Below are 19,565 nucleotides of genomic sequence, written 5' to 3'. Positions count from 1 at the left end.
AGTTGAGACACAGGCACACAGGGGACAATTTCCTTGTGGATCTTTGTGTTTTATTTACACTGTGTGTGTGTGTGTGTGTGTGTGTGTGTGTGTTTTCTCCTGCCCCGTGTCTTCTGGGAACTGAGCTCAGGCCTGGCATCAGTGCCTCCGCCCACTGAGCACCCCGGCCACTGAGGGTCAACTGGGGACAGCTGTCTCTGGCTCATCGTACAAATCTATCCAGTGCAGATGGACGGGCCCCAGGAGGCTTGGGTGTGTCTTGCGTTTTCTTCTGCTGCTGCTGCTCAAGGCTCTGCCGGACTTTGTCCTGGGAACAAGGCGGGAAGGGAGTGGAGGCAGTGAGTGAAGGCTGGCTGCTAAGGCCCAAAGCTGGAGGGGTGCAGGCTGACACATGGCCCAGAGCTGACATACCCTGTGTTCCTGGTCCATGACCTTCTTCTTCCTCTTCACCAGGCTGGCTGTAGAGCTTCGGCCCTTCTGCTTTGCCTTGGGTTGGAAGGCGGCCTTGGCATCGGGGTCATAGCCCTGTCATGGGACATGAAGGAAGTCAACAGCGGTCCCAGTGACTTAGCAGCACTCACCCCCTGCGCTGCCCTTCAAAATGGGGCGGGGCACAGAGGCGAGGGGCGGAGCACTCGGGCAGAGGTAGGAAGGCTGCGCAATAGGCAGGGCTCCATACCAGTCTCTCTATCCGCTCCTTCTTCTGCTGCTCCAGAGTGATCACATCCACCTCAGCCAGGGCTCGGGGGTCCAGACAGATGAGCTCCGCGGGTACCTGGGAGTGTCACAGGACAGCAGTGTATGAGGAGCTGCGGGGAGGTGACCCCAGAAAGGAGTGGAAGCCAAGGGGGGCCACGTCCAGCACGGCTCACCTTCTCCAGCAGGGCCTTCACTTCCCATTCCTGCCGCTGCTTCCGGCTCCGGTATGGGTTATTCTCCAAACCGTCAAAGTTGGGCTCCGCAGCGCCTGCAGGAGGGAGGGAGGGAGACGGAGCTGAATCTAGTTCTGCACCTCTGGACTACTGCCTCTCCCCAGCTGTCTCCCATGAGTGCACAATTGCAATCACGCTGGGCCACTCACCAGGGACCAGCATGCTGGTGAAGCCTCCGCTGTGCCCCACCCCCAACACATCTTCAAAGGGGCAGAACTGGAGTCCATGCACATGGCCTGAGAGCCGGTGGGTGAGGTAGGGCTGCTCCAGGGAGGGTGGGCTGGCCTTGCCCTGCCCTGCCCATATGTTGACCACATCACCCATTCCCGCAACTAACAGTCCTCGCTGGGAAAACGCCAGGTGCGCTGCTCCCTGGGGCAAGGTCCGGGAACTCAGGGGCTGAAATGTCCCCCGCAAGTCAAAGATCTTCAGCTGGTGGTCCAGACCAGAGGTGGCCATGTACCTGTGTGGGAGATGGACCAATTAACCTCTCGTGGGGATTGACTGGAGCCTGTAGCCAAGTCCCAAGTATCTACTCTGAACATGAAGGAAGACTAGTACCACTCCCCACGCTAATGCTGCGCCTCACACCACCTCCCCGTTGTGTCCGTTCCTTGTCATCTGCTTGTTCTGAGAGTCGCACTATGGAGCCCTGAACTCAGAGAACTCATCAACCCGCCTGGACCTCCAAAGGCTGAAGTTAAGGGTGTGTGCCCCGCCGTTCTCAAGGCCAGAGAGGAATCCTGGGTTAGGGAGTGGCTGAGACAGACATCAAACCAGGCCTGTTTCTTTTGGAGTTTTGATGTGGTTGGCCTGCTGGACAGTCCTGCTACCCCTTACTCCTGCCCAAGCCTATCTGGTGCCCGCTTCCAAATCAACAGCACTGCACTGTTCCCCAGTCACAGCTCCGCAGAACCAGTATGTACCTAAGCGACATTCTACTTGAGAGGGCAGCACGGTGCCACAATAAAGGAGTATTTAGAGAGAGGCCTTCCCTAGCCAGAGAGCCACCAACTGGGACAGCTGTGAAGGCGGAAGTCTGTCTTCAGGGTTGGTGGGACACCCAGAAGAGGAAAAGGGCTGTGTGGGTTTCCTGGAGTCAGTGCCACAGCATCTCTCCAGAAGTGATGTAACAGTGAAGACCGAGTTTCTCAAGAAAATCTCCCCAGGGGGTGCGTGTCAGCACACGCCTTTAATCCCAACCATGCAGAGGCAGGCCTGCTCTACAGAGTGAGTTCCAGGACAACCAGGGCTACACAAAGGTGCCTAGCAACCCTGTCTTGGAAAATCAAGAGTGGCGGGGGGAGGGGGTGGGGGGGAGAAGAAAAGAAAATCCTCCTAAAAAGCAGCAAAGTTACCACACAGCGTACACTGCACGTAACCAACTCCCAAGTGTAAACTATTTTCTTTCAGAGCCTAAGAGGGGAGCTGACATTGACGAGCCTCGCCAAGGGCCCAAGGAGTCTCTTGCTTAGACCTTGGATCCAGGAAGGGACTGAAAACTTGTATGAGCAGAGGTTCACCAGGTGACAGAGCTCAGCAGAGCCCCAGCAGGACAAAAAGGCCACTGGGCTAGGCATGGTTGTACGTGGGCCTTAATCCCAGCACTTAGGTGGGTTTTGGTAAGTTCAAGGCCAGTCTTGTCCACAGAGCAAACACAGTGAGCTCCAAGCCAGGGCTATATAGTGAGACTGTGTGCCCTGCCAAAAAAGCCACTGGTACAAACCAGAGTCAAGTGAGATGCTGCACACTGTCACACCCTCAGGTGGACCTGACACGTAGCCCAGGATCCAGTGAGTAAGTTCCAGTCAGGTACAGAGCATTTCAGCTCCCAGAGGCTGGCTCAATGCTATCCTAAAGCAGGCTTCCAGGACGCCCAGGAGAAGAGATGGGCTTCACCTGCAGCCTGAGGGGACCCAGCGATAAGCAGGGGGAGGCTGAAGATCCAGAACTTTCAGGACTGTGCTACTGACTAGGCAATGAAGCCCTGGGCAGGAGAGTTGTGGGCCCAAAGAGGGTGAGCTACAGCTCAGGCCTAGTGGCCACTAGAGGCACAGACACGCCTCCCTACTCTCCAGAGCTGAGCCAGCAGACAGAGAGACGGGCAGAACCGCAGTACTTGTTCACAAAGACAATGACTGCAGCCAAAGCGATCTCAGCATCTTGAAAGCTTTTGCAAATGAGTAACTTTTGTTTCGGTTTAAAAGAAAGAAAGGAAGGAAGGAAGGAAGGAAGGAAGGAAGGAAGGAAGGAAGGAAGGAAGGAAGCTAGCTGGCTGCAATGATGCAAAGATTTAAGGTAGAAAATCCCTGATCATCAGCGAAGGGGGAAGTGGTTTGTGGGAAATTGCTCTGGAAACAGCACAGACATGCCATGTAGAGCTGGCAGCATCATGCCTGTCAGGAGAGGGCACAGACAGCACAGGTCCCAGAGGTACAAGGCAGGATTTCAGAGTTAGTGACAAGCAAGATCAAGAGAGAAGAAGCCACCAGGGCTAGGAGTTGGTGGCACACACCTTTAATCCCAGCACTCAAAACAGATCTCTGAGTTCAAGGCCAGCCTGGTCTACAGAGTGAGTTCCAGGACAGCCAGGGCTATACAGAGAGACCGTGTCTTGCAAAACCAAAAAACTAAAAGAGTGATACTACCAACCAGGCCCAGCCCTGGAGAGCACTCAGAGCACGCTGGTTCTTAGACTGTTTCGGTATGTAGTGCAAACTGGTCTTAATCTTTCAACCCCCTGCCTCAGCCTCCTGGGTGCTGGGGTTAAAGTATGCACTATAGTCGCACTGGCAATCAATGCTTCGGATTCCTGAAGAACTGGGGAACCGTGTGGCTCGAACCACTAGAAAACTGTGCGGCATGGGTGGAGGTGAGGGAGGGGTTGGAACGTCAGTTTGCTAAGCCTTTGTTCAATGGTACCAGGGGATTTAACACAGAGTCCAGGTGCAGAAAGAACTGAGACACACCGTGTCCTCCTCGTCTAGGCTGTCAGCTCAGATACAGCTGGGCAGTAGGCTGGGATGGGAGGCTGCTGTCCCTGAGGGAGGACCCTCAGGGAGGACCAACATCCTCCATGACCTAGCTCCTCCCCTCCTCCACTCACGGGGGCCCCCTTGCCAGGCTGTGCTCTGGGCTGAGCTGAGGACATGGGCATGAGTCCCTCACTGTACCCTCATGTGGCTCCAGAGCTGAGTTCAGGTTGAGGAACTTTGTGTGTAAGGGAACAGGAGGGAAGGTGCTTCAGGAAGGAAGTGACACAGCAACTGACAGGCCCAGCAAAAGGGACAAGACAGGACGTCACAGAACGGAGGCACCACCTGGGACGTGCTCCCGGGAACCACTCCATACGCCTGCGCACGATGTGCACCAGGCTAGCCCCACACCCCTCGGGATCAGGAAACCGGCACACGGGCTCTGCAACACAGCCACACTTCACGCAGCTGGTTGGCTGCAACGTAAGACCACACTCGACTGGATGCCGTCAGTGCTCCTACCTTTCTGCCCAGCTGTGCCCAACACCGCATCCAAACACGTGACTTACGTGCCTGTAGAATCCACGGCCACAGCCCGCACCCCACCACGGTGACACAGAATCTTAGCCAGTGGCTCCTTCACAGCTGGACTCCATAAAGACACTGTGCCTGAAAGGTGGAGGACACTCCTGGTTACTAGTACAGACCCAGCCCAGGGCTCTGGAGGCTTTAGCCTCAGGTTATTAAATGGAGGACAGACACGACAGGAGGGGAAGACTTCCACAGACCTGGGAGATGGGGTGCAGCATGGTTTCATATGGACAAGGCCCTGGGTTCAGTTCCCAGCCCCACAAAATGTATTAGCGTGTTAACAGAGGGTCAGGAGGGGACAAGTGGAACAGGCTGGCCAGGCCGGCACACACCTGCAGCTCCTGCTGTGCAGAGAGCTGAGGCAGGACAGTTGCTGGAGCCACAGGTCTGAGACAAGAACCAGAGCCTATCTCAAAAAAAAAAAAAAAAGAAGATCCCAGAACTGACCGTTACTGTGCCCCAGGTGGATAACAGCATTGTAGGGGTTCTGAGCCATGACACTGAGGCGTCCCGCCCGCGCATTCAGGGCCGTCACAATCTTCCCCACTGACACATCCAGGTAGGTCAGAAAGCCTGTCTCTGACTGAGAGAGAAAACAAGATGTCCAGCTGTCCTAAAGGAGAGAGGTCCTCCCAGGGCCCTCCACTCCGCAGCCACTCACTGCGGTGGCCAGGAGGAAGTGGAAGGGGAGGAATTCAAGCCGGGTCACTCGGTCACAGCGGCGGATGCAGTGGAGCTCGATGCCCTGGTTGTCGTAGATGTAAAGCCAGCGGTTCTGAGCGACTGCGAGCAGAGCCTCAGAATGGAGAAAGCTGGGTAGAGAGGAGGGGTGGTTTCATGGGAGACAGGACCACAGGGCACCACCCAACAGGGAGCGGGCTGGCCCACTCCCATCGACCTCGAACAGAGGAAACACTGACTGGATGTCCCGCACTGCTTCCATGACGTTGATCTCACACGTGAGCTTCTTTGTTACCCAGTCGAGGGCAGCCACGTGACCCCGACGCCCTCCTAAAGCCAGGTGTCTGTTGGAGGTGAAGCAAAGGCAGAGTGTTAATGCCAAGAGCACCGTAACCTGGACTGGAATAATTCACCCTGCCCCATCCCAGTCCTCGACAGACGGGAGGAAGCACGTTGCTGCAGATAGCAGCAACCAGACCTACACTGCGTAACTGAAGAAGGCACAGGTCGTGCACCTGAGGAGACACAGCCAAAAGAGTCACAGAAGGGGCTAGAGACATGGCTCAGTCAGCAAAGTGCTTGCCATAAAAGTATAACAGCCTGAGCCTGAATCCCTGGCACACATGTAATCCCAGTGCCAGGGAGGCCAAGACAGGCAGATCTCGCTGGACACCGGCTCAGTGAGGAACCCACTCAAAAATAAGGTGGAGGGACTGAAGAGATGGCTCAGTGGTAAAGAACACTTGCTGCTCTAGTGAGGACGCTAGATTCAGTTTCCAGCACCCACATGTCAACTTACAACCAAATCATTCACAATGCCAATCCCTGGGGATCTGATGCCCTCTTGTGACTTGCATGACAGCGGGCACACACGTGATGCTCAGACATACATTCAGTCAAAATACTTGTACATATAAAATAATAAATAAAAACTTAAAAACACTAGAAAATAAAGAAGAGGTTCAGCGAGAAGGCCTGGTGGCTGAAAGTTTTTTCTGTAAAAGCCTGGTGACCTGAGTTTGAACTCTCGGCAGATGGAGAAAATGGCTCTCTTTGAGCTGACCCCCACCACCACCACACTGTGTCACGGGCACGCACAAGCACACTGGTACACACCAACAATACGTGGGGAAAAATGGGAAGCCATTATGTGAAGACGGCACAACCTCTGGTGATCACGTGTGTACACACCCATGTGCGGGTACACCAACACAGGAGAGGGCGCACACACATACACAATAGTCACTGGAGGCCGAGGGGCTGAGGGTAGGTGTAGCTCAATAGTCAAGTGTGTGCTTTGCGTGCACACAAGGACAAGGGTTTTATATCCAGAACTACCAAAAGAAGCTGAGCCTCCTCCAGCTCTGGCTGTGACAATCCCCTACCATGATAGGCTACAACCCCACCCCCCAAACTATAAGCCAAACTTAACCTAACTTCTTCCCTTAGAAAGGGGGCGGGGCGGTCGGAAGAGGGGCAACGCAGCTGAGCTAGGAGCTGAGCTAGGAGTGCAGGCACGTGTGTCCAGCATACGCCTATAACCCCAGCCCAAAAGGAAAGGAAAGCAGGACAACCATAAGAGGATTGCTGGCTTCCAGGTTAAGAGAACACAAGGTCCAGGTTCTCTTCTGTTCTCCAGGTGTGCACGTATGGACGCACACAGATAAATTAAGTCTTTTTTTTTTTTTTTAAGAGAGAGAATAGAACATCCAAGAACCTTACCTCCCTGTTCTAGAGTAGTTGAGTCTGTAGGGTCCAAACTGTCTCAGATTCAGGTCGAAGTGCTAAAAAGGGTCAAAGATAACCATGAAAGAACAAACTCGCCCCATCCAGTCTCCTGGGCCCCTCTTCCCGCTCGGGCTCACCTTGGCAGCACTCGCGATGTCCACGGCCTCCACGATGTCTGTCTGCAGTATCTTTGCTGTGTCTTCCCCATCTTCTCCTTCCAGAAACCTAAAAGGCAATTAGGACGACGACGGTGACGCTCCCCACCACGAAGCGGGCATACAAACATAAAAACGCCAAAAAATGAAGTCCCAGAAAGACAGGACAGGGAAAGCCCTGGTCGGGGTCCACTCACCCAGGTTCCTCTGCAAGCAGCAGCTCAGCGCGGGCAGCCCTGACGCTCGCCTCTTCCTCCTGCGCTTCGGCCTTCTCGAGTTTGCTTCGGGTTTTCGTCTTCGAATGTGGGAGCTACGGCGTGGTTGACAGGGTTGGAAGAAACGAAGAGCATACGTGGGGGTCCCAGGAAAGCCACCGGAGAAGTCGCCACCACTGCATCCAAACCTTCTCACCTTTTTGGACTTGTCAATACGACAGAACTTCCGAGCCACCTCCAGGGGGGCGGGGACGGGTCCTGGGAACGGGTCTTGAGCCTGGCGAGGACAGGGAGGCAAGAGGCAGGTTCTGATGGCCCCGGTTCTTCTCTTTCTCAGGGGGCGACCTGCACCGCCAACCTGACAACCCCGGGCTCACCCCAGACAGGGTCTTGTGCGGCTTCTTCCGGTCTGAGCCATTCTTTGCGATCGGGGGCTTCTTGAAGAACCGAGACTTCTGGACGCTCTTGGACCTCGAGGGTCGCGGATCTTTAATCCTCGCCTTCTTCCGAGGCGGTCCCGGGGAGGCGGCGGCGGCGGCCGGGGTGGTCTCCTCCTCCCAGTAGCGCCGCGGTTTCTAAGGGGCAGAGGAGAAGCCTTCGCACACGCAGCCCGAGCCCGAGCCCGAGCCCGGAGCGCGGGCGCCTCCCACCCAAACTACCTTCCGCTTGGCCTGAGGCTTGTCTTTCTTGGGTGGGACGCCCCTACCCGGCTTGGGGGCTGTCTCCATCTCGAGGACCCAACAACGATCCACGTGCGAAACTCCGTTCCACCGTAACACTGCCTTCTAGGATACTTCCGGAAGTCCCCTGGCCTTCATCCAATCATCGCCGTGCGGGCATCTGAAGCCTCTGGCGCCATGTTGAATGAGGGCACGGCTCTGCGAGCCGGATAGATTCGCCCGAGGAGAAGCTTCTAACCAAATAAAGATTAAAAAGCATGCCTGAGCCCCGAATCTTGGTAGCAACGAGCTTTGATTTTCCATATTAACTTTTCTGTCTTGCCCGAAACCTCTCGAGCCGAGTCTTTTAAGTGGAACGAGTCTCGCACAAGTCAGAACTACATGTACCGGCATGTGTCAGAGTGTAACTTCCGGCGCCGTCTTATTTTCCCCCGGCATGCCTTGTTTACTTCCGGGTTTATTAATACAGAGGGTAGAGCGTGAAAAGGTTAGGGTTTGGTTTGGAGGGTTTAGGGGTCTCTTCTTTCGCTCTCTCTTGCCTGGGGAGTGGCTATTCTGGACGAAGAAAGGCTGCGGTGCCTCGGGAAGCTGCCGGTAGGAAGTGCTGTCCTTCTGCAGGGCCAGGAAGGGGAGTTCAGGTGTCTTCCAGAGCTTGAGACCCAGCGACCCCCGCCCGGGAGGCTTTCTCCTTCACCATGGCCGAACTGATCCAAAAGAAACTGCAGGGAGAGGTGGAGAAATATCAACAGCTGCAGAAGGGTAAGAGAGCGGGGTTGGTGTGCTCTTGCCCCTGTCCATTCTCAACTGTGATGAGCCGTCGTGCCCCATCGGGGGGATCTTGTGTGCATCGAACTGCCCCTCGCCTCTGTATCCTCTCTTTCTTCCTCACAACCGTTCTCCCCAGAATGGTACGGTTCTGGACCCATTTGATGTTTTTTAATCGTGTATTTTCCTCTCACCGCTCCAGACTTGAGTAAATCCATGTCAGGGAGGCAGAAGCTTGAAGCGCAGCTAACGGAAAATAATATCGTGAAGGAGGTGAGAATGGGACGCTGGGGGCGAGGAGGGACTTCCCTGCGCACGGTTATCTCATACACCGCCCCATTCCCTCCTCAGGAACTGGCCTTGCTGGATGGATCCAACGTGGTCTTTAAGCTTCTGGGACCAGTGCTTGTCAAACAGGAGCTGGGAGAGGCTCGGGCCACGGTGGGGAAGAGGCTAGACTACATCACAGCGGAAATGTAAGTGCGGCAGCTGGCATTTTCAGTGCAGAAGGTTTGAGCCTGTACTGGATAGTTCTCCATAGCGGCGCCCGATTAACCCATTTCTGTAAAGTCCTGGCTGCCCTGGAACTCGCTCTGTAGACCAGGCTGACCTGTCATATATGCGCCTGCTGCTGACTCCCAAGGGATGGGATTAAAGGCATGTGGCACTACTCCTGGCCTTTTTGTGTTACATTTGGTGGGGGCACATGGGCTGTGGCCCACATTAGTCAAAGGACCACCTGTGGGAATATTCTCCTCCCTACTGTGGGGTTCTATAGCTTGAATTCAGGTGTCAGCCTTTGAGGACGGCAGCCCTACCCAATTGGTCATCTCACCAGCCCTTTCTTCCCCTCAGTGCCCTCCCGGCTTTCTGTCCCACAAACCTCAAATTTTCCTCCAGTCTTCCTTTGTCCCATAATATTGAGCCCTCGCTGATTTCTCCTTTCCCGTTGCCTCCCTTTTCCCTTCTCAGTAAGCGCTACGAAACGCAGCTCCGGGACCTCGAGCGGCAGTCAGAGCAGCAGAGGGAAACCCTTGCCCAGCTGCAGCAGGAGTTCCAGCGGGCTCAGGCAGCAAAGGCTCCTGGGAAAGCCTGACCCCGTGGGAAGGGGAGGGAGGGATGAGGCTAACCCTGAGCCAATAAAATGTACACAGAACCAAGCCTTCTTTCTAGCCAGTCTTTCTTCCGCCGTTCTCCCATGTCCGTACACGTCCCACCTCTGACATTCACGTTCTTACGACCGAAGTCTCTGTGGCCGCATTCTGGTGTTTTGTTTTCCTGTGACTGAGAACTGAGCTCAGGGTGTTGCCCATGTGCCTTCAATTTCAAAACTTAAGTCTGAAATGTCTCAAGCTATTTCTTGCCCAGACATACAACCCTTTAGCCTCCCTTACGTTGGTTGGTTGGTTGGTTGGTTGGTTGGTTGGTTACCTGGAGACACCGGAGTAGACATTGTCTACAGTGCAGCATGTCATTGCCATAGAACTCAGTTCTCTGGCCTGAAAGCCCAGGAAATGACATGGTCACACACGGTGAGCGCTTGTCTCTCTGAGCAGCCTAGACCATTACCTGGTTTTCACCTCTGTCTTCTTAGGATTGGTTTGAATGTAACTCTTAACTAATCAGAAATTCCTTCCAAGATTTTTTTTTTATTTATTTTATGTATATGAGTACACTGTCGATGTCTTCAGCCACACCAGAAGAGGGCATCGGATCCCTTTACAGATGGTTGTGAGCCACCATGTGGTTGCTGGGAATTGAACTCAGGACCTCTGGAAGAGCAGTCAGTGTTCTTAATCACTGAGCCATCTCTCTAGCCCTCCTTCCAAATTCTTATGTCACTAAATCCACAGGGATCACTGTATTCGGGAGCCCCTGCCTCTTAGGGGCTTTGACAAGAGAAACAGGTGTTTAAAGGAGCCAGGAGTGACAGGATCCCTGAGGTTAACTTTTACCAGTATCTTGTTCTTGGGTTCGAGGATGGCTCCTGGGGCCTCACACATCCCACCAAGTACTTCTCCACTGAGCTGTACCAGGTACCTCCTGGGACTAGAACCATTGCCCCTTGGTCTGTGCCACCTACACTCAACCCACTCCACGCACAGTATCGAGCTCCACGCACTGAAAGATGGGAACGGGGTTCAGGTAGTGTTTTGGTTTATTTTCTTAGTGTTGTCACAGTGACAAGAACCCCCAAAGTAGGACAGGAAACCCTCAACAGAACTTCTCATCACTGTCCTCTGACCCGGGCTCAGCCTCTAGGCCTCCCCTCGGCCCTTCACAGGCTGGCATGTGGTGGGGGCCATGCTCTTTCCTGCACAGATGGTGTCCCGCATTCCCCAGAGGTGAAGGTAGATGCAGGTGTCCAACTTGGTTACATGATCACCGGTCCCACGGGGCTGCAGCTGGCTTCCACAGTGGTTTTGTAAACAGGTGACTTCACTGTCCCAGGGTGGCTGGCCACCTTTGAGGATTTCTGCTCTGATAGAATGGCCACCATGGTGGCCGCTCACTCCTGGTGTGAGTTGCTATGTAAACCAACAGGACTTCATCCTCAGAACAGTGCCCGTGCGATCTTCCTCCCTGTGGCCTTGATCCTAGGAAAGGAGCCCCCTCCTCCCTCGCTTGGAGGAGTTCCTGAGGCAGAGGGGCCGCTGTGAGAACCTGAGGTGGCAGCAGAGGGTCTTCTGCGCTGCCGCAGGAGGAAGTCGTGAGATGCACCGTCCATGGCATAGAAGACGTTAGCCGAGGGTGGGATGGTCAGCTCTGTGGGTTCAGAAGTGGGGATGAAGCATTCGGTCCTCCCACGAGTGCCAGCTACGGGCGCCTCCCTTCGGTGTGCCCTCCCTCCAGCCTGCTTACCTCGCTCCCCCGGCAGCAGCTGCACCAGCTCAAACTCTGAAGCCACTGCAGAATCTCGATTGTTTTTCTTAAGGACACGGCTAATAACACTTGGAGCCTTGTCCTGGCTTGTCACCTTGCAGAAGAGACCAAAAAAACAATAAACAAGCCGGGTGGTGGTGGCGGCGCACGCCTTTAATCCCAGCACTTAGGAGGCAGAGGCAGGGGGATCTCTGAGTTTGAGGCCAGTCTGGTCTACAGAGTGAGTTCCAGGACAGCCAGGGCTACACAGAGAAACCCTGTCTTGGGGGAGGGAGAAACAATAGATATACCATAATGACCTGTTTCCCGTCCTTTTAACCCAACCAAAACAGGTCACCTGTGTCTAATACTTTAAACAAGAGCCAGACGGTGGTGGCTCATGCCTTTAATCCCAGCACTTGGGAGGCAGAGGCAGGGGGATCTCTGAGTTCTAGACCAGCCTGATCTACGGAATGAGCTCCAGGACGACCAGGGCTATACAGAGAAATCCAGTCTTGAAGAAAAATAAACAAGAAAACCAATACAGTGGCTGCCAGTGCCGTCAGACAGCAGCGCTTCTCTGTGGGAAAACTGTTGGCTCTGGACATGTAATACAGCTCCTGAAAACTCAGGGCGTGGCTGGCTAATGCACAGTTGCCACCAACATCAAACTGCCTGAGTCCCACAGAAGCTGCAGTTGAGTCCTTCTGGCCACTCAAACCCAAGACTACTGCCTAATAAGGTAAGGTCCTTCCTGCCCTGCCCCGCCCCAGGCTCCCTCACCAGGATGCTCTTGTAAACGCTGCCGTCCTCCCCCAGCTCCATCTGGACTCGGATGATTCGGCAATCAGACGACCCTGGCCCGGACACCCCGCCCCCATATCCAGCACTCCTAGAGGCCCCCTCTCCTGTGCCCCCACTCAATGGGGATCCACAGGAGGCTGAGCGTCGGTGACCTCGAGAAGGCCTGGGGGAGGAGGCTGGAGGAGAGAGGTGGCCAGGGTCAGCAGGGCTGTGCAGGGAGGATCCGCTTTCCAGGGCGGAGTCCAGAGACGAGACGGACGGCCACTTCATGTGCTAGGGGCAAACGGGTGAGGTCATGAACCGAGGGAGGCTGAAGAGAAAAGTCCTGATGTGGTCAGAGGCAAGAGCAGGCTCACCTGGGCGAGTCGAGTCAGCAGAGGAGCCGGGGTTCCAGGCACCTCATCTCCCCCCACACTGGGCCGATCCCAGGACACAAGCGGGGTGGGGCCTCCAACAGAGCCCAGAACTCTGCAGAGGCAAGAAATTAGACAGTGCCGGGGGCAGCCGCAAGTCCCCGTGAAACCGGCTCCCAGACTGCCAGTAATGTCCTCACTCTGTCCACTGTGTGATGACTAGTGTTGGCCGAAGCGTCCTTGCAGCAGGGGAGTCACTGGTACCCGGTGGCTCCACCTCACAGGATACGCGGTGACTGGACAGGATAGGCATGGGCAGAGGTTAGGACGTGCCACTAATGCGCGCGCACACACACATGCGTCCCCGAGCCAGAGTCCTAGAACCCATCCCCGAGCCAGTCACCTCTGAGCCTCAGTCAATGGCTGGAGGCCCTGGAGCCATTGCTGGATATCAGGGTTAGGTCGGAGGTCGTAGCCACGGCATTGGTTCTGCAGGCGCAGCAGCTCCGAGAGGACAGCAAACTCCTGGGAAGGAGCCCTCAGACTGCAGCAGCCAAACCTCAGGGCCCCTGACTCTACCTCCCTCTCCCCGCTTCCTGGGACACAGAGAGGGAAATCCACCACTCAGCCCCACCCCCACACTCCTCTCACCTTCCTCCGCTTGTCAAAATTGATGTAGCCGTTCTGTGAGGGTAGGGGGAGAAGAATGAGAGGCTAATCCTGCTGGGGTGCCAGCGAGAACACCCCCCCTTCCCCAAACACAGCCAGTGTACCAGACACTCAGACCTCGGTCGGCATCCCACCCCTCCACATCTCAGACCCAAATCCATCTTGATTTGAACCTTTCTTGTTTGTTTTTGAGACTGGGTCTCACTGTGTAGCCTTGGCTGGCCTAGAACTCACTATGTAGATCAGGCTAGCCTTGAAGTCATAGAGATCCTCCCCCATCCTGAGTGCAGAGATTAAAGGTGTGTGCCACCATGCTGAGCAAACTAAATGTTTTAAAAAAAAAAAAAAAACAATGTATACAGGCTGGTCTCTAAGTCAGAGAGACCGGCCTGCCTCTGCCTCGTGAGTGCTGAGATTACAGGATGCACAGTTCCACTTGACGTTGACAGAGATCATCTAGCTTCTCGATGAGAAAATGGAGTTTGCCAGGCAGTGGTGGCACACACCTTTAATCCCAGCGCTTGGGAGTCAGAGGCAGGCGGATTTCTGAGTTCAAGGCCAGCCTGGTCTACAGAGTGAGTTCCAGGACACTACAAGGAACGTTCTGGAAACCTCAGCGTTTCGTTTTGTTTGCAATGCTGGGGACGAAACCCAGGGTCTTGAACATGCCAGGGAGTCGCTCACACCACCGCCAGCTACTCAGTCTTTACAAATTTAATAAACTGTATGCCGATGTTCCCAGTATGCCTAGGCACTTGACAAATACGAATGCATGTGTCTCTCCCACTAACAGGCTGAAGTACGTACATACAGTTGGACTTAAACCGACAGACCACTGACTGACGTACACAGGTTGAACTACTTCCTGTGGTAACAGAGCCCGACTCCAGAGACTGCACTGTGTCTCCTGCCTGTAGCCTCTCTGTGGAAGGGGGTCTGCCTGCCCCTGAGGTGCACATGTTGGGCCACACAGTGCAGATGACACACACCCCCACTGACCTCCAGCTCATCTTTGGAGGCTGCGTCCAGCATCACGAGATCCTTCAGGAAGGTTCCCAGGTACGGAACCACACCCTGCAGACAGAGATGGGGATGTGAGCCTTTCTCTCCTTCCCTTCAGACACAACTGTCTATTCGCCTCACCAGGTAAAGCCACCCATTCCCGGCCCCACTGAACACTCACCCCACCCCTGAAGCCAGACCTTGGGGACTTCTTGGAGTGTGGCTCCACTGGGGGCTGCAGCTTCACTTCCTGGTGGTAACAAAGCAAAGGTGATGGGGAGGGGGGAGCAGGGGAGGGGGGAGCAGGGAGGAGGGAGCTGGGGAGGAGGGAGCTGGGGAGGGCGGAGCAGGGGAGGACAGAGCAGGTGTCAAGGCTGGGGAAAGCAAGACTGCCCTCACCTGCATGAGGAGCTCTCTGCTCTGGGAATAATTATCCTCCTCTGAGAAAATCTGGCACAGGCTGGAAAAGACTCTGAGGCTATCCCTAGAGAGGAAGAGCAGGGCCCTGAGCACAGACCTGGGGTTCGTTAGCTTCCGCACCCCAGCCTCAGGACACTTCAGTCTTCCTACCTGGTTGTCTCCCCCCAGGCTGCCCGAAGCCTGTGGATAGGGCTGGACTGCAGAGCGGACACAACGGCATAGACTGAGGAGAAGTTCCGAAGCAGGCGGCACTCCTGTGGGGACCCGGAGAACACAGTCGAAGCCCTAGGGTCCCTCGCCACCCCACGAAAGAGTCCCCAGCCAGCAGCGCTGTTCTCTCTTACCTCAGCCACACGGATCCACTTCTCCAGGAGCCGGGCCCTCTGTGGGGGTCGGAGTGGCCTCACGGTCACCTCTCTTGGCCCCTCTCCAGTCGAGGTGGCCCCCAGGACAGAGCTAACTACCGCCCCCGCCACCTTGTTGAACTGCGTGACGGTAGCTCGGACAGACGGGCAGAGGTGAGAATGTCCTGGCCGGTCCCTGTGACCCCACAGGCCTCCCAAACACTGGGAGGGGATCAGATTGAGAAACAGCTCCTGCAGGGCAGAGCTCATAGGTTACAACTTAGGGTCAAGTCGGGCAAGTTTCCAGTATGGGGGAGATCTGAGGCTCTTAAGTGCAGTGGGGTCAGAGTTCAAGGGGGAACAGCCAAGGGGCGAAGGGAAGAGATGGATAAGAGAAGCAGACGGAAGAGGAACTGCACCAGGAGTATTGGAAGCAAGAAAGGGATCTGGAGCCAGGGAGAGGTTAGTAAGGGGTCAGAGAGTGTGAGGTCAAAGGTCAAGGTCTCACCGAATCTAGCAGGGTCAGCTGTTCGGCCAAGTGGTCAGCGAGGAACACCAGGACATCCGTGGGGTCAGCAGGGGGATCGCCAGGAAGGGCCAGGGGCTTAGGAAGGTCGGGGGCCCGGGGGTCCACCCGGGCCCGGAGGTTTCGGATGAGGTCAGCACTGCCCCCCACAACACCCTCCCGTGCTGCATACCCTGTCCGAAGCAAGAAACTCTCAAGCCGGTCAAGCTGACCCTTGACCTCAGAGCCAAAATCCTCAGGGTGAGAGGCCAGCCAGGTTGAAAGTACAGAGATGGCTACCCTGAGAGAAGGGGAACCAGCCAGGGGTCAGAGGTCCAGCCTCAGCTCCTTCTGAGGGGACTGAGGTTGAGACAGGGCCACTCACCCTGTGGTCCTCTCTAGCTCCCCCGGAGGATGCGATTCAAGGGCTTCCAGCCTGGGGATGAGGAGAGGGTCTACCTTGCAGTTTTTCCAGCCCCCCCCCCTTGTGCTGGGAGTGCTCAGAGGAAATCCAAGAGCCTCCTAACCCTCGGTCCCTAACCTGTCAGTCACAAGCCCAAACAGGGCAGGAGTGGAGGTGAAGGCCCGGTGGGTGGCCAGCAAGGCTGGAGTGAACGTCATGTCAGCCCCTGACGTCCTGGCATCCAAGAGGTGTCTGACCAGGGCCTCCAGGGTACCAGCACGGAGCCGTCGGGAGGAGCGAGGGGGAGGCAAAGGAGCCTGGAGAACACGGAGGGGGTCTCACTGAAGGTCTCCTCAATCTACTGCTAGTGTCTGGGATAATCCAGATCTAGCTCACTTTTGCCACGGTTCAGAAATGGCTTAAATCACACAACACAGAGGGCTACCAGCCCTAATGCTCTGGCAACAACCACAAAAAAAAAAAATTAAAAACCGAGAAGCAACACCTCAAAGTCGTGATCTCACCAAGGGATCAAGAGGCCTATACTGGCGGCTTGTGACAGTGAAGGTCGCACCATCCTCCTCCTCGTCCCAGACTGACACAGAAGCCTGGAGAAGCAAGAAGAGGAAGTGAGTTCCACAGCACCTCCAGTCCCCAGCCATTGTCCCCAGGCCCTGCTCCTCCCTCGGCACCCCTCACCTGTGATGGCGGGGGACAATACCAGCGAGTGCGAGGGGTAGAGGGTACTGGTGACCCCAGGTCTACCCCACCCTGGGGCTCAGACAGCCCCCCCTAGCCACCTCAGAGCTCGGTGGAATGGAAGAGGTTGCAGTGGGGGTTTCAACTGAATGCAGGAACCCCTCTTCTGGTCACCCCCAAATCCCCTTGCCCCCACAGCTGAGCCCAACACAGCAGAAAAGCAGAGTGCAAAGTCATGAGCAGAGCGCCCGAGGAAGCACAAAGCCAAAGGCAGAAAGAGACCTGAAGCAGAGAGAAGCTGAAACTTCAGGCCGGCGCAAGACCCGCCCTCCCTGACAGAACCAGAGGAGCCCAAATTTAGTCCTTCCGGAGGAACTCCCTTTCCCCAGGACCCCAATACAGCTTCCACTTAATCTCAGCACCCGGGGAACCCCTGAAGGTGGAGGTTCCAATCCCAGTTACAAGAAAGGGAAGTAGGGATGATGGGGGGGGGGGAGACTGGTAGACTCAGAGTCATGTGGCCCTAGCCCCTCCCCCGACCGATCCCGAAAAACCAGCCTTGCCAGTCACCCTAACTTTACCAATGTCGGGGCCCGGGAGTCTGGGTCCTCGGGCTCGGAATCTCACTTCTTGGACCCTCCTGAAGCCCTAAATCCTGCTGCTGGTCACAACTATCTGTCTCTAGGGACGAAGATGACCATGCTCTACCTATCCTGGGATCATCTCTCCAGGTGCCAGAACCTCTTGGCTTGCTGCCCTCTATTGAGCACCAAGGGGGTGGGGGAAGAGGCGGCGAAATCTGAGGGTTCCCTCCCCAATCCTAGAGTCTGAGGAGCTGGTTACTGTGGAAACAAACCCCTCCCAGCCAAACAAAAACGAGCAGGGAGACAGAGACCAAGACACAACTGCCCAGTGGCAGCCGTTTGAGGCAGGTATGGACAAGGAGGGCCTGAGACCCGCAGGCACAGCCAGCCTGCCTGCCAGCCAGGCATTCCAGGCAGGAACTCGGCAGGTTCCTGCGGGCGGGTTCCCAGTCAGATGGACAGGGCGAACTCCAGAGACAACCGGACCCGCAGCCAGGGGACAGATATACATCGAGAGAGAGACTGTGGCGGGGTGTGAGCGAGGCAGGGAGGAAGAGACCGAGGGACCCAGGAACACCAAAAGGAGAAGAGTCTCAGAAATATTGAACGCCCTGCCTCCCGCCACCCGCGTCTCACCTCTTCTTCTTCCTCATCCTCTTCCTCCTGCCCCCCGCCCACGGCCCGGCCACCTGGGTCCCCACCCTCTTCGGGGTCCCGGCTCCGGAAGCTGCTCAGCACGACTCCCCCGGGGGGGTTCGTGTCCAAAAGCAGCCGCAGGGGCCGCGGGAGCATGGCCGAGAGAAGGAATCAGCGGGGTCGGGCCATGGGGGCGCCTGGGGAGAGACGGGTGGGATTGGGGTGGAGTCAGACGGGCGTGGGGGAGACCGGCAAGAAGGGACCTGGGTGGGAGTCCCTCGGGAAAGCTGGGGGAGGGGAGACACAGGAGTGGGAAACCCGAGCCCTCGGTGCCGTGCTAGGGGTGGGGGGGGGATAAGTAGTGCGGAATGGGCATGGTCACCCGGTGTTCCGGCTCTGACCTGCTCGGTAAGGGTGAGGGGCTGCGCACGGGTCCCCAGCCTCTGTTCTCGTAGGTCTCCGGCCCTCTACCGAGTCCCCTCCCCGGCTTTTCCGCGATGCCCCCCTCCTGCACCCCGCCGGGCTCCCGGGCCCTCCCGCCCTTTCCGCTTCCCCCCTCCCCGCGTCCGCCCGACAGCAGGAGCCAAAAAGGGAAGGAAGTGAGGACAGGGAGCCAGGGCGAGCGACTAGGGGAGCGCTGGGTGCCAGGGGCTGGGGCGCAGGCTGCAGGTGCCCCACTCCACTGTCCCCAACAACACTACTCGGGCATTCTGAAGCCCACGTCTCCCAGCAGGGAGGGACGTCCCCATCGGGGTCCCGTCTCAAGCCTCCACGGGAGGGCAGATCACGGAATTTTAAGTCACTTTCTCTAACAAGAGCAGTGCTGACACTCTCGAGGAAAGCGCCCTAGTGAGGGCGCGACCCCGTTACTGCAGCCCGAGAATGACACAGCCCGCGCCAGCACCGGAGTGCGACGGAGCGAATCCGCGCCGGGTTTTCTGAGCCGCCCTTATGCCCGCCCACTCGCAGAGGGGAGGGAGCGGAAGCCGGCTAGTGCGGCGCTTCCGGTTCCACCTGGTCCATCCCTCCGGGCGTCCGGCTCTCACGGTGTGCCAGAACGCGCGCAGTTCCGAAGGTGGCTGTGCCGTCTCCCCGGTGTGGTTAGACCAGGTAAGGGCAAGGCGGTGGCCGAGAGGAAACTGGAAAATGAGAGGCAAGCATGGAAACTCTGAAAGACTTTATTGGCTCCCGAGGACCGGCGGACAGGAGAGGACAGCCATCCTTTAAGTATGGCACGGGGGACACTGGTGAAAGGACGAGGCCCACCAGGCCTGGGGCCCGGAGATGGCGAAGGTGGAGCAGGGATGGAGGGCTGGAGAGGTAGGCATTAATCCGCCGTGGTCTCTGCTGTGGTGGGCTGTCCCAGAGGTCCCTATTGTCGTGGCCTTATTCCCTGGGCGGTAGTTCTCAACCTTCCTAATGTTACGACCCTTTAACGCCGTTCCTCAAGTTGTAAAATTATTTCCATTACTATCTTCGTTAGCTGTGATTTTGCTACTGTGGTGAATCCTAATGTAAATAAATATCTGGTATTCCCAATGGACTTGAACTGTCGTGACCTA

General features: G+C 56.3%; 3 protein-coding genes across 3 annotated transcripts; 1 reads left to right on the top strand and 2 right to left on the bottom strand.

Moving 5' to 3' along the window:
* Positions 1 to 34: 34 nt before the first annotated feature.
* On the bottom strand, positions 35 to 8,063 carry Wdr46 (WD repeat domain 46). The gene is made up of 15 exons (XM_028777036.1): positions 7,937 to 8,063; positions 7,655 to 7,852; positions 7,474 to 7,554; positions 7,260 to 7,372; positions 7,045 to 7,132; positions 6,902 to 6,963; positions 5,419 to 5,523; positions 5,160 to 5,310; positions 4,946 to 5,081; positions 4,477 to 4,576; positions 1,082 to 1,395; positions 873 to 967; positions 680 to 775; positions 412 to 525; positions 35 to 307 (listed from the first exon to the last, which is right to left on the bottom strand). Exons 1-15 carry the CDS (start codon positions 8,003 to 8,005, stop codon positions 203 to 205), a joined length of 1,827 nt encoding a protein of 608 aa, XP_028632869.1. The 5' UTR covers positions 8,006 to 8,063; the 3' UTR covers positions 35 to 202.
* Positions 8,064 to 8,398: 335 nt separating this feature from the next.
* Pfdn6 (prefoldin subunit 6) lies at positions 8,399 to 9,882 on the top strand. The gene is made up of 4 exons (XM_028777064.1): positions 8,399 to 8,716; positions 8,925 to 8,995; positions 9,074 to 9,198; positions 9,695 to 9,882. The coding sequence occupies exons 1-4, from the start codon at positions 8,653 to 8,655 to the stop codon at positions 9,816 to 9,818; spliced, it is 384 nt and encodes a 127-aa protein (XP_028632897.1). The 5' UTR covers positions 8,399 to 8,652; the 3' UTR covers positions 9,819 to 9,882.
* A 980-nt stretch (positions 9,883 to 10,862) lies between these two features.
* Rgl2 (ral guanine nucleotide dissociation stimulator like 2) lies at positions 10,863 to 18,556 on the bottom strand. The gene is made up of 18 exons (XM_028777062.1): positions 18,405 to 18,556; positions 18,004 to 18,200; positions 16,609 to 16,692; positions 16,223 to 16,401; positions 16,067 to 16,117; positions 15,685 to 15,982; positions 15,177 to 15,428; positions 14,983 to 15,086; positions 14,812 to 14,896; positions 14,594 to 14,662; positions 14,410 to 14,484; positions 13,393 to 13,425; positions 13,145 to 13,266; positions 12,942 to 13,037; positions 12,745 to 12,856; positions 12,368 to 12,661; positions 11,585 to 11,699; positions 10,863 to 11,488 (listed from the first exon to the last, which is right to left on the bottom strand). Exons 2-18 carry the CDS (start codon positions 18,157 to 18,159, stop codon positions 11,277 to 11,279), a joined length of 2,337 nt encoding a protein of 778 aa, XP_028632895.1. The 5' UTR covers positions 18,160 to 18,200; positions 18,405 to 18,556; the 3' UTR covers positions 10,863 to 11,276.
* Positions 18,557 to 19,565: the final 1,009 nt, after the last annotated feature.

This window comes from Grammomys surdaster, unplaced genomic scaffold (assembly GCF_004785775.1).
Source record: "Grammomys surdaster isolate TR1022 unplaced genomic scaffold, NIH_TR_1.0 277, whole genome shotgun sequence".
NCBI classification, from domain to species: domain Eukaryota; kingdom Metazoa; phylum Chordata; class Mammalia; order Rodentia; family Muridae; genus Grammomys; species Grammomys surdaster.
The sequence above is the reverse complement of the archived record's forward strand: the minus strand, read 5'-3'. Positions and strand labels throughout refer to the sequence as shown.